The sequence below is a fragment of the Acartia tonsa genome, chromosome 6 (assembly GCF_053477335.1).
Source record: "Acartia tonsa isolate MP-2025a chromosome 6, ASM5347733v1, whole genome shotgun sequence".
Lineage (NCBI taxonomy): Eukaryota > Metazoa > Arthropoda > Copepoda > Calanoida > Acartiidae > Acartia > Acartia tonsa.
In genome coordinates, this window is record NC_137265.1 from 18735935 (window position 1) to 18749524 (window position 13590).

At 32.8% G+C, this 13590-nt stretch overlaps 1 protein-coding gene across 11 annotated transcripts in view; it reads left to right on the top strand.

Annotated features, from left to right (window-relative positions):
• Positions 1 to 13590, top strand: part of LOC145323193 (uncharacterized) — a 100518-nt gene that overhangs the window by 59662 nt on the left and 27266 nt on the right. Inside the window, exons 3-4 of one of the 11 annotated variants that reach the window (XM_080165649.1) lie at positions 7935 to 8065; positions 8319 to 8550. The exons of 5 other annotated variants lie outside the window; for them this stretch is intronic. In XM_080165649.1, the coding sequence (XP_080021775.1) occupies positions 7935 to 8065; positions 8319 to 8408 (221 nt within the window). In that variant the 3' untranslated portion in view covers positions 8409 to 8550. Of the gene's footprint in view, positions 1 to 2667; positions 2985 to 3584; positions 3957 to 5082; positions 5683 to 7934; positions 8066 to 8318; positions 8551 to 8908; positions 9238 to 12029; positions 12706 to 13590 lie in introns of those variants that run through there. 5 more of the 11 variants (XM_080165599.1, XM_080165648.1, XM_080165636.1 and 2 more) reach the window with 5 other exon arrangements.

A 13590-nucleotide genomic window follows, 5' to 3' on the forward strand; every position in this document is an offset into this window, starting at 1 on the left:
ATATGCATGTCATAAAATAAGAAACAATCCAAGTTTTTCGTTTCTAACATATCATTTTATGTTTAGATGACTCGCTTGACGACTACACTGCCTGGAACGCGTCTGAAAGAAACTGGCGCTGCCTGCTGTGCCTCAACGAATTTTGCCTAAAGTCGCTGGCAGTCCGCCATATAAAGAGTATTCATTGTGAAAAGAAGAAGAAACAGTGCTATGTTTGTCAGAAATGGTTGAGAAACGATATTCAGCTGAGCCGACATATTAAGGATGCCCACAGGACATAATCAGCCAAATCTTCGTGTTCTTGCAGTTATAACAGAATTTCCTCTGAAAATTAAAACATAAGTTTTAGATTTATTCCTTGTTTCCTTAAAAAACAGTAACTATAGCACAATGATATCCCCCATCCCTAATTTTTTTTAAATTGTAAATAAAGGGGGAGGGCTCTTATTTTCCTAACCCCTATTGGGAGGCTCTAATCCTCCCACTTTCAGTGCTTAACATGGAAATTTGTGTGCAAGCACCAAATAACATACTAAATACATAACTTATCAAATATAGACATAATAAATATTTAGCATTCCACCTACAATTCTTTAATTTGTAAAATATTGATGATTTGTTTGTTATTGCTGCTAATATCAGCTGGATTAGAAACGGTCATCAGCCACACTGAAAACCCATGTATAGCATCAAATAACAGACTAAATTCCATATATATTAAAATAAAGGTCACAAAATTAATACTAGTTGTGGTAGCCCGGTCCTTTGGCCCCTCGGGGTGAACAAAACTGGTTTTAATAATAATTTTAATATCCGCGGAAAGCTGTCTATAATACTATGCGATAAATAACTATTCTAATATTTGTAGACAAATCCCTGGAGGACTACCTGGCCTGGAATGAAACCAACCAAACCTGGAGCTGTTTAATCTGCCAGAAGGAGGTGAACTTGAAAAAAAATGCGCGAAGACACGTGACTCTAGTGCACTGTGAACATGAAAAGGAGCAATGTTACATCTGCCACAAGTGGATGAAAAATAATTATTCCCTGCAAAGGCACATTAGACAGAAACAGGGTAAAATAGGAGTTTCATTGTATACAGCCTCAATGATGATAAACAAAATTATTGTAGATATCAATTATTTGGTTGGACAGTTTGGACACAACATGTTAGGTAATAAACCAACCAGTCAAGATTTAATAAAAGTATCCAAAGCCAACTATGAGATAAGTTTTATAAAACTTTGGTTACCAGTCTTATTTACAGTTCAATATCCCCTCCCTCCCTGAGTTATCTATACTTGAAAGTACATATTCTGTTAAAATAATTATACGCGTATTGTTCAAATACTAGAATATAAGTTCTTAATGCTATTTGATATTTACTTTGATGAAACTTTTGTTAAAATTAATTTTTAGGTTTGATGGAAATGATTATACCAAGAAACAGTTAATTTTTTATTTATTTTAAAAAGGCATAAGTTTTCATGAGAACTAATCTTGTTAATATTTCTGTTTCTTGTATTTGTTGTGCTTTGCTACTTATGGATGTTGTCATCCTTGTTCTTGTTCTTATTGTACTTTAACTAATCTAGCAATCATATTTCAGGTCGGCCTCCCACAGATTATTTAGTAAAGAATGAAAACACTGGTCATTGGCGCTGTTTAATATGCCAGAAAGAGACAGCTAGGAAAACCAACGCTATAAGACATATTCTGCTAGTACACAGTGAGAATGAGAGCCAGCAATGTTATGTTTGCTATAAATGGGTTAAAAATAGTTTTTGTCTGGATCAACACATGAAATCTGCTCATATGAAAGGAGTTAAAGCATATAATCAAATAGTTTAAAATTCCACCCAAATGTTCTCATGTTTACACCCTCTTGGCAAATTTCTGTGTACGCGCTGCCTGTTTATTTATATTTATCTTTATTCTATATTTTATTAAAAGATATAATTTTACTCTTTTAATTATACACATAAACTGACCAAGCTAAATTTGCTTGATTCACTTCACCAAGAGATGCGATTGATAATGAAGTTTTTTTCTTTGAAATATATTTCGTTATGAAGCAGCAGTAGTTACTAATTTAAATTTTATGGTTGAGATAGATTTATAACTGTTAAAAGCACATAAAATTAGTTTTGCTACTCTTTAATGTTAATAGTAGCGCAACTACCAATAAGTAGGGTAAGTCAGAATGTCGATGATTATCAGAATGGAATCTTTACCCAGTTGCAAGTAATCTGTTGTGTGTACTTTCTTAATTAATAGACACACCAAAAATCCTATTCTTAATATTTTAAGTTTACTATACTTTTATTATCTTTTTATTGCTTTCCTAATTATCAACAAAAATGTTCCTGCATTTAAGTTTAAAGTTTGTTCTATAGACAGGTGATAGTTTTAAGCTTTTGCTTTGTTAATTTTTATGGCACAATTCAATAGAATTATGTGTTTACTATACACTTCTTTCATTAGTTAGCTAAAAATGTTGGTTGAGAAGATTGAATTTAAGATTTAACTTTTCTTCTAATCATTTTTATCTACCAAATGAGTAGTTTGATTTATAATGACTAATGAGGGAGAAGTGAAGATTATTTTGTTTTTAATTTTCCCATCCTTGCATCCCTTGTTTAATCTAATACAAATATTTTTTTCCAGGTAGAACAGCCAATGATTTCCTGGCCAGAAATGAGAACAACGGTCACTGGAGGTGCTTGATCTGCCAGAAAGAAACAGCAAGGAAGGACAATGCAATACAACACGTTTCTTTGGTTCATTTTGAGAATGAGAAACAACAATGTTATGTTTGCTATAAGTGGTTGAAAAATGATCTATGTTTGAAAAGGCATATGAAGTACAACCATATGAAAGGATTAAAATATGATGATAGTTCTCATTGATATTACTCTTTAATGATCTTTATATTTTTATAAAGATTTCTGCCTAAGTAATAAAATATGTTATTAGATGTCAAAGAATTTAATTTTCTAAAGCTATAGGTATCTACAATTTTTCGATAATATCCTTTTGTCTCGTAACCTTTCAATTTTGCCCTACTTAGGAACTTAGTTGTTCTTGTTTACTTGAATTATTTTCAAGTTACTTCAAATATATGCATACAGTCAAGTGAATTTTTCGACTTGAATGAATTAATTATTTAGTTAAGATCTATAAACATGAATTTCAGTTATTTATCGCACCGTATTATACTCGGCCTTCCCCAGGATATAAGAATGTACAATTATAAGATTAACACCAGTTTTACTTTTGTCAGCTCCGATATGCCGAAGGCATAGGCATAACAAAACTGGTATTAATATTATGATTGTAAATTTTTATATTCATAGAAAACTACCTATATATAATACGACACTATACATTATTTTTCAGTATGGCTTAGAACTGGTATTAATCGAAGCCATACTGGAAAAAATTATTGAATCAAAAATCTGCAAATCAAAATTATACAACTAGCTATCAGTGTTCGATAGGCACGTTAAAGGAAAGCACCAAAATTATTTATTGTCATCCTGCCAATAGTAGAACACATTCTAATAGAATTTATTTTATTTCAGTGCGATCACTGGACGAATACCTGGCCAAGAACGAGAACAACAGATACTGGCGGTGCCTGATCTGTGGGAAGGAGACAGCCCAGAAGAACAACGCCACCCGCCACATCAAGCTGATGCACTGTCAAAATGATATGAAGCAGTGTTACCTGTGCATGAAATGGCTGAAGAATGAGATTTACCTGAATAACCATATGAATCAGTATCATATGAAGGGGTTGAAAGCTGGGACGGGGACTGATATGCAGCAATATTAATATATCTTAATCTTTAATTTTTCAAAAAGATTAATATCGATGTATTTTGAGGTTCTTGTACATAAAATATGTTTATTTAAAGTAAGTAAGTGTAAAATAAAGAACATTCATGAATATATTCTTTAATCTTGACATTTTTTGGTTTCAACATGGAAATAGGGATTTATTTAGATTTATTTTCATATAATATTTTAATTCAAAATTTTTCATATTCATTGCTTTTTACCATTCATTTTCATTATTTATTTTCTATTGTAATATAATAATCGATATAGACTACGTGGACATTGTGACAGGGGAATTTTTGTGGTCAATTTAGTTGCTAATATAAATTTCAGATATTGTTCAATATGTTCCTCCATGTTCAGGTGATAGGATGGGGTAAAATCATAAGTAAGTTTTAGTTATATAAGCCAGCTGGCAGAAACATTTTATCAGAGTATGCGAGAATCACTCGCAATATCCACACAATCTATATCCATTATTGCTATCTTCACCTAATCCCTCAAACTTTTAGATCCATTATTTAAAGCTATACTGACAAGATTTTTATATTTCAGTTCTAGATGTCACAGAATACCTGGAAAAAAATGGTGACACAGGCTGCTGGAGATGTTCATTATGCCAATTTGAAACTGCTAGAAAGGATAACGCCGTAAGGCATGTGAAGCTGAAGCATTGTGAAAATGAGAGGAAGCAATGTTGTGTTTGCTATAAATGGGTTAAGAATGAAATGCGCCTATGTGAGCATATGAGAATGTTTCATAAAATTGGAACTAAAGAGGTTAAAAAAAGTTTTTCATAGTTTTTTTTTTTGGCAAATAAATCATATTAGAAATAGACTTTATACACATTTTTAAACAGTTAATTGTCAAACCCCTTGTATGAAATAAAACAAAAGTAAATGTGTAGTGTATACCTAGGTACTGTAATGTATTGTAGAAGCTTGTCTTGAATATAAATCCTTTATATTTTTGGAGATAATCGTTACCAGGAATATTTTACCGTGAACTGCACTTGACCCAAAAATCTTATTAAATCGTAATCAATGACTAAAATACTATTAATAATATTAATAAACCATATGAAGATTGAAAATAGTTTATAGTTATGCATGTTTAATATTACTTTTAGATTATCTAGATTAGATTATTTAGAATAGAAAAGAGCCACAAAATATTGTACATGTCGAAAAAAATCATCATTGATATAATTTTGTTCTGACAATAATTTTCTTGTTTCAGGACCTTCTTACCTGGACAAATTCCTGGCCTGGAACAACGGCAACAGCTGGATGTGCATCCTGTGCAAGAAATCCTTCACTGTTAAGGGTAACGCCCACCGGCACCTGAAGGCGCTGCACGGCAACAACGAGAAGAAACAGTGCATCACGTGCGCGAAATGGCTTAAAAATGATCTGACCCTGAAACGGCATATTTTTAGGTTCCACCGAGAGCTGGCGGAGTTTATGGAGGCTAAGTGAAAATTTTTTCCCCGTATCGCTTCGAAACCGATTAACATCCGGTGGATTAGAACTGGTCCTCAGCCATACTGAAAAGTTATGTCTAGCATCGTATTATATCCAGTTTTCTACGAATATAAAAATGTACAATTATAACCGCGAAAAGCTGTTTATAATACGATGCGAGAAAAAACTATTATACTTTTTTATACCTGACCTAAGACTCAACTTTTTGTTACCAAACGATGATGATTAGAAAATCTTCCAAATGTAAATTGATAGTATTATTAATATTATTGTTATCTATTGTATATAATTATTAATTTTTATCATTACTTTGTACAAATTGATGCTTCCTAAATAATACATTTTCTGTACAACATTTAAGATAAGTTGATTTTCATTATACTTTAATATTTTACTAGCGGCTACGCCCCTAGAGGCCTCTAGTGGCACTTTAAATGTTTTTGTTTGTTAAAGTCTACGATAATTATTTATGTTACTGATACCTCTAAATGTTACGTTGAAGTCTCCCAGATTTTAAGAAAATTTTCAATTTTTTTGTCATTTCTTTTGGGAGGGTGGTAGTACCCTCCCCCAAAATAGTTAAAAACCTTCCCAGGACATATGAGAATCTATCCTGTTAAGGAGAACCCGATCGGTTCAGCGGTTAGCGAGATCCTTCGGTACAGACACACAGACAGACAAACATCCTGTTACTTTAGTATAAGGATGTGCTGGTATCCAATGTTTTAAAAACTTAAGGTGCTTCTGTTTAATATTAATTGATTGGCTCATTTTCACATTTTTTAAACAATATATTGTATCTACAGAAGGAAAGTTTTGTTTATTCTCATTGGGTATGTAATATGTATATCAATTTATCGTCTATTGTCTTATCCCTTAAGATCCCAGTTATGTAGTTTAGAAATCATTCATTTGTTTCATACAACTAGATGATGTTTTTACGCACTAAAAGCAAAGTTAAAGTGTTTCCTTATTTTATATATGGTTTGATATGTCGTGTTTTTTAGCCTCGTAATATCTTTTAAACTGCTATATGGAAATCATAAGCTATTTTTTTTTCTTAATATTAGGCATCTTATTTTCAATTATTTTTTTTTTACATTTTTGTATTTAATAGCAAATGAGTTGTGAGACTTTTCACTAACAAAGTATTTTATATTCTAGAATGGTCTCTTGAAGATTACCTAGCCTGGAACAGCAACTTGCAGTCCTGGAGGTGCCTGGTCTGCCAGAAGGAGACCAAGCTCAAGCACAACGCAGTCAGGCACATCAAGCTCATGCACTGTGAAAATAAGATGGAACAATGCCACCTATGTTTGAGATGGTTTAAGAATAAGAACAGTTTGGGATGTCATATCAGAAGTGAACATAAAAAAGGACTGAATTAAAATAAAATTTATATAATGGGTTGTTGAAACGTTTAAAAACTGAATATCACGTGACTCCAAAGGAAACTAATTGCATGGTGATCATAAACCTTGTGTCAAGACTTGCACTTTTAGAAAAAGTACACTACCTAATATCAATTCAGAATTTTTTATATAACAAACCTTCTCAAATAGAATTAAAGTTATGCTAAAATAATATTACAAATTACCATTAAAATATATTTTGTACCTAAAGATACAATTTCTTGAAAGAGGTAAGATTTAATTATGATGAATTGTTATTTTTTGTAAAGTCTCATGTTATTTTTAGTCTTGTGAAATAACTATCTGCTCATTGCTTGGGAAGAATTATGCTATTCTGATATTTAGTGCAGGGGAAGGGGAGTGGGCTTTGGCCAGTTTATTATGCTAGTTCCAAAAGTCTTACATAACGTTTTCTTATTCGCTAGCTTAACAACCTTGGGGATTTTTATTAAATTTTGATTGGTTAGATCGTTTAGTTAAGTGTCCAATTGTTTCAACAACTAATTGTAATCTACAGAAGGGGCATTTTTATGTATCATCAATTTTGTATCTTATCCTTTTAGATCCCTGTGTTTACTGACATATTTTTCTTTTTACACAAATATTATTTACTAACAAAGTTTTCAATTTTTCAGCACTGGTGATTGACGAATACCTGGGCATGAACAGCCAGCTGAATACCTGGAGATGTCTCGTGTGCCAGAAGGAGTTCTCATATAAGACCAGTGCAGCAAGACACGTGAGGCTGGTGCACTGCGAAAATGAAATGAAGCAATGTCACCTCTGTTTAAAATGGTTTAAGCATGAGAACAGCTTAAGGTGTCATATCAGAAGTGATCACAAAAAAGGACTTTAACTCTTCATATACTTCCAGGAAAAACATTAATGCTGAAAAAATACTCGTACTAATATTAGGTTATGTTGTTGTCGCCTTTTTGTTAATAAACAATATTTGTGATGCTCCTTTTTAAGAATCTGATTTGTTTTAAAGATTTCTCGGATATTAAATAAGGAAATTTATATTTTTATGTTTAGCTATAGCTAGCATACTCTGATAGAAATTGGGATCTTTAAATATAACTTTGGATGATTTTATCAGCCATTGTCTTCACCTGATATCAAGAGACTTAGGTATCCTTTTATCCGTGGACTCACTGTCTTATTTTGTTTACTAAAATTATTTGAAATGTTTCAGCCCTGGCAATGGACGCATACCTGGCGTGGAACAGCCAGCTGAATACCTGGAGATGCCTGGTCTGCCAGAAGGAAACCTCCTTCAAGTCTAGTGCCGCACGACACGTCAGACTGATGCACTGCGAGAATGAGGCAGGAATATAGAGATATGTAAATGACAGAAAACTCTCTTTGGGTTTTAAGTTAATTTACGCCCCAGACATCCAATCTTTTTATTTTATATTTTTGTCCGTATATTACCTCGTACAGGAACGTCCAAGCTTTTTATTTTAATGGGGTAAACGTCCATTTATCCCCTTAAAACTTATTAGAAGATAAAGTACAAATCAGATATTCTTTTTGAAAATATGCAATTATTTACTTATCTCTTAATCTGATTAATAAGGCTAAGCAGTGTCATCTATGTCACAAATGGCTGAAGAACAAGCTCAGTCTTGGTTGTCATATCAGAGATGTTCACAAGAAAAACCTGTGAAAAGGGTGAAATACTATTGAACTTGAATTTAGTAAACCATAAGTTTGTTTGTTGTTCAATGGTTTAAACTACATCTATAGGGCATATAATTGAAACAGAATTTTAACATTTTACCACGTAGTTAATAAATATCATGACTTGATTATATGTAGGTAATTTGTATAGCTGTCTTGTTTTCACAAAAAACTACATGACTACTATTTTATGGGCGCCAAATGGTACCTATATGTTAGATGGTATTCTTGTAACTTATGCTGCAATATTTTTTTCGGACATTATCGCATTGTATTTTAGACAGCTCTCCGCGGATATAAAAATGAAAAATTATGTGGTTAAACCAGTTTTGTCAGACCCAGCTAACCAAATCGGATCTATCTTATGATTCTTATTTCAATATTCGTTTAGCCTGGGCCTGGTGTTAATCCAGCGGATAATACTGGAAATAACTATTTTTGTTGAAGTTGGATTATTTTATACTCATACATTTTAAATTTTTGTAGACAACCTGCTGGAGTCCTACATGGGGTGGAACAAGAACACGAACCTGTGGCGCTGTCTCATGTGCATGACAGAGTTCACCCTGAAGACCAACGCCACCCGCCACATCAAGACTGTCCACTGCGAGCAGGAGGCTGTGCAGTGTCACCTCTGCTTCAAGTGGTTTAAGAACAAGAGGAGCATGCAGGAGCATGTTAGGCTGTCCCATAAGAAGGGAATGTTTTAAGCAGTGGCGGGCACAGAGATTCGCCAGAGGGGTATGAAACCATTAGGGGGTTTTAAACAGATCTAGAAAATATTTTAACTTGAATTTAACTAAAATGTATTTAATCAATTATGAAATGTTTTTTTCAGCAGCGGGGCTACTCTTTCTTTAACATTGTCTGTCCGTCAGTAAAGATTAGCGGCTAATTTTTTTGGGAAAATTCCAAGTGTGAAATATCAGTTATCATTCTTAAAATTAAAATATTTACTTTTAAATTTTTTGTTACCTACCCAGATGTAAATTGACTGAAATTTATATATTTTTTATTATAAAATCTTGAAAATATCAATAGGATATATAAGCTAAAATTATTTGTAATCATAGTCCTAAATTGTATTCTAGTTTGTAAGTTACAGCCACACATATTTAAAAGACTTGCTGTTAATATTTCTATAATGTTTTAGGTCAATCAATAGACAACTACATAGAATGGAATAGAAACACAAACTGTTGGCGGTGCTTCCTGTGCCAGAAAGAATTTGTCAGCTCCTACACCGCCAAACGTCACGTGACCACTGTACACTGTGAGAATGAGAGGAAACAGTGCTATGTCTGTCTTAGATGGTTTAAGAATGAACGCTGCATGGGAGAACATTTTAGGACTGCTCATAAAAAGGGGATGTAACTTAAAGGTTGCATCTGAATCAAAATTATTTAACATTCAATTTTGTATAATTTTTTCAGTATTACAGCTACACTACATGTAACTTGTGTCAGCCTCTCTAGCCTTCCTAAATATATAACAGTTTTCTATTTATTTTTCTATACTTACTATCACTATTGTAGTTTATTTCTTTAAACAGCTTTGTTTCTATTACAAGGTATCATACTTTGATGTCAAAAAACATTACTAGGTAGTCACTTACTCAAGTTGAAATATACATTAAACTTATTTAGTATTGCTATTTTACCTATTTTTAGCTAAAAACATGTTTTAAAAGAAAATTTTGTGATTGCTTCTGTAGTGAAATTTTTTCCAGTATGGCTTTGAAACTGATTAATATCCGGTGGATTAGCCAAATTGAAAAATCATCTATAGCATCATATTATAGACAATTAATGCGATAATTAACTTTTAAAGTTTGCTAACTGATTTTGAAATATATTTAAGGTGGCAATCTTGAAGAGTTCATGGGCTACAACCGGAACAGCAACAGCTGGAGGTGCCTGCTCTGCCAGAGGGAGTACAAGACCAAGTCTCTGGTGGTCCGTCATGTTGAGGAGGTGCACTGTGAACAGGAGCAGGCTCAGTGTCCAATCTGTCTCAGATGGTTCAAGAATAATAGATACAAGAATAATCATATCAGACAATCACATAAAAAGGGGATGTAAATAAACTGTAAAATTATGTGTACCTAATTAAGATTAAAATAATGAAAAAAATTTTTTTTATTTACTTGCCTACAAAGTTACATCGCCCCAAATATCTAGGGGAGGGCGTAGGGGTCAGGTAAATAGCCTGAAACCACTCCATTCATGAAGCTTCCCTAAGTTATACAACTCATTCAGTCCAGTAATTTCCCTGATCTTAAGCTTCAGACCAAAAAAACCTTACTACTTTGTATCATAGATATATTCAAAATAAATATATTCTGTAAAATAAAATTGTAATTTGAAACTAATAGTTTTTGTTTTGTCGTAGTGTTATCATTGGAAGACTATATTGGCTGGGACAAGAATAGTGAAACTTGGAGATGCTATGTTTGTTAGAAAGAATTCTCATCAAGACAAAATGCAAGACGACATTTTAAAGAAGTTCACTGCACGCAGCAACAGAGCCAATGCCACATATGCCTCAACTGGTACAGAAATGAGAGATATAAAAATAAGCATTTCAGATTGTGTCATAATAAAGGAGGAGGGAATGTAAATTAAGCTATAATAAAGTATGTACCTATCTTTTTTTTAAATTTGTTTTTAGCATATTTTTGCTAGGATTTGAACCTATGATTTGCAGATAAGATTCAGGCTCAATGTTCTGATAAAGCTTCAGATTTACGCTCATCTTTAGTTAACCCATTGCTCACTCGCTGATTTTGCAAATGGCAGGTGTTTTAAAATAAGTATATTTAGGATTGATACCTATAAAATTAAGTGAACTCTAAATAAATCTAATTTTTATTTCATTCAGATGAATACATCGGTTGGAACAGCCACAACAAGACTTGGAGATGTTATGTTTGCCAGAAGGAGTTCACCATCAAAGCAAACGCAAGACGACATTTTAAAGAGATGCATTGCACCCAACAGGAGAGCCAATGCCATGTCTGCTTCAAATGGTTTAGCACAGAAAGATATAAGATTGCACATTTTAATTCAACGCATAAAAAGGGGATGTAAAAAGTAATAATTTTTCTTCATACACTTTTTTTACACAGTGAGCACTGACGCCTCCCATCCCCCTCCACTCCAAATAGGGGGCGGGGGGGTTACCCAACTATAACTATGTGTAAAAGCACTAATTTTATTTTAATTAGCTGTATAACAGAAACTAATGCAATATAACATCTTGTTTTTGAAGGGATATTCTCTAGGTTCTATTTTTAACAACACACTAGATATGATTTAAATCTCTTTTTCATTTCCTGAGATCACGTTTAAAAATATTTATATGTTCGTGTTTGTAGTTATCCAATTTGAAAAATTAGAAATATATCATAATTAAATTATCTTACTAGTAAAAATTGACATTGAAATGTCTATTTAGTTATTCATGGAGATAATATTGTAGTAGTTAAAACTTTTGAAAGCCACCAATTGTCCAAAATAATTAATATATTGTAGTAGAGAATATTATTTGTAAGCTCCCAAAAACATTTCTGTTTGCATTATACTAACAATATTTTTATACATTTCAGATTGGATCAAGTTCCGAGGAAAAAACAAGACGACAGGAAAGCTCATTTGCCTGGTCTGTCTGAAAGAATATAGTGGTAATAAAACATTGAAGCAACACTACAGAAGAAAGCATTGGAGCGACGAGAAGACGCAATGTTCAACATGCTTGTATTGGTTCAAGGATTCAAGCGCAAAGGCCATGCATTTGTGTGAAAGAGCACAATGCCCAATATGCAAGCGTTGGCTTAAATCTGTAAGTCTTAGGGACGAACATGTTGCACAGGAACATATTAGGAATGAACATGTTTCTGATCATCAAGTTGAACATGTTTCTGAGAAACTAAGTGAACATGTTTTCGAGTAACAAGATAAACATGTTTGATAAGATAAACATGAGAGATAACATGTAAGAAAAAAAAGTGTTTTCATCTTTAACAACCCAATTATAAATATTTTTATTTGTTTGTATCATAAGTACTTTGGCTTCAGACAACCTAAATTAAAGTTTGTTGCAACATTTTATTTTGTCGTTGGGTGTCTAATGGCATAAAGAGATTGGAGCAATTTATTTTGATATCCTCTTTATTGTCTAATTAATATTTTTGTGCTATTTGTTGTATCAAAACGTTCACATATTTTAATTTGTGTTTTTATTGGTTTTCAATTCTTGACAACAAATAAATATCGATTTTTTTATTTTTGATATTTTTTGATAACTATCATAGGATTTGCTAATTAAATTGGAATTTACCGACAAAATATTACTCCAACCAACTGCTTAGGGCCCTTATCATATGCAGGGGGCGTAACCGTTGCTTGTGAAAGCCTAACACTTCTGCAAGGTTATAATATGTTAAACTCGGAGGAACAAAAATAACCTCTCATTTTCTAGAAGTGAAAGTTTTTCTGATATTCAACTAGGTAGATAACATGATATGTCTGTTTTAAATGACTTATGAAGTATGTAGAAGAAAATATCAGAAGAGGTAATCCTTCAATTCCAATGTGTTTAACTTCTGTTTTGATATAATTTCCCATTTGATTGTACGACCTTTGTATGTAAGTCCTAATATTGCACTGTAATGAGTTGCACCTTTTCTTTAGAACAGGGGTGTATATTCTACATGTGATCCCCGGCTCAGGGGGGGGGGGGTGGTGAAAATAAAAAAAAGTGGTTGGAGGGGAAAAAATGTAAAAATTAAGAAAACTGAAAATATTTTTACCATTTTCTCCCCCTCCTTGGTGAAAAAAAACTAAAAAATGTGTGGTAGGAGGGATAAAATATAGAGTTCTTTAAATATTTTTACTTGGTGAGAAAAAACTAGGGGAGGGAAATAAAAAATTATGTAGCCGGGAAAAAAAATCGTGTGCAGAATATACACCCCTGCTTTATTATGATGCAGAGTTTGTTCAGACTAGAACCCGACATCTCCCCCGACAGCAAGCAGAAAAATTGGGTATAAAAGATTATGTCTATTTTCTATTGTCCTATCTGGACCCTGTGTCCATAATTTTTAACTAACCATTTTCTATATTTTAGAAGCCCTAGAGGAGGTTTACATTGGAAAAAATTCAGCCACT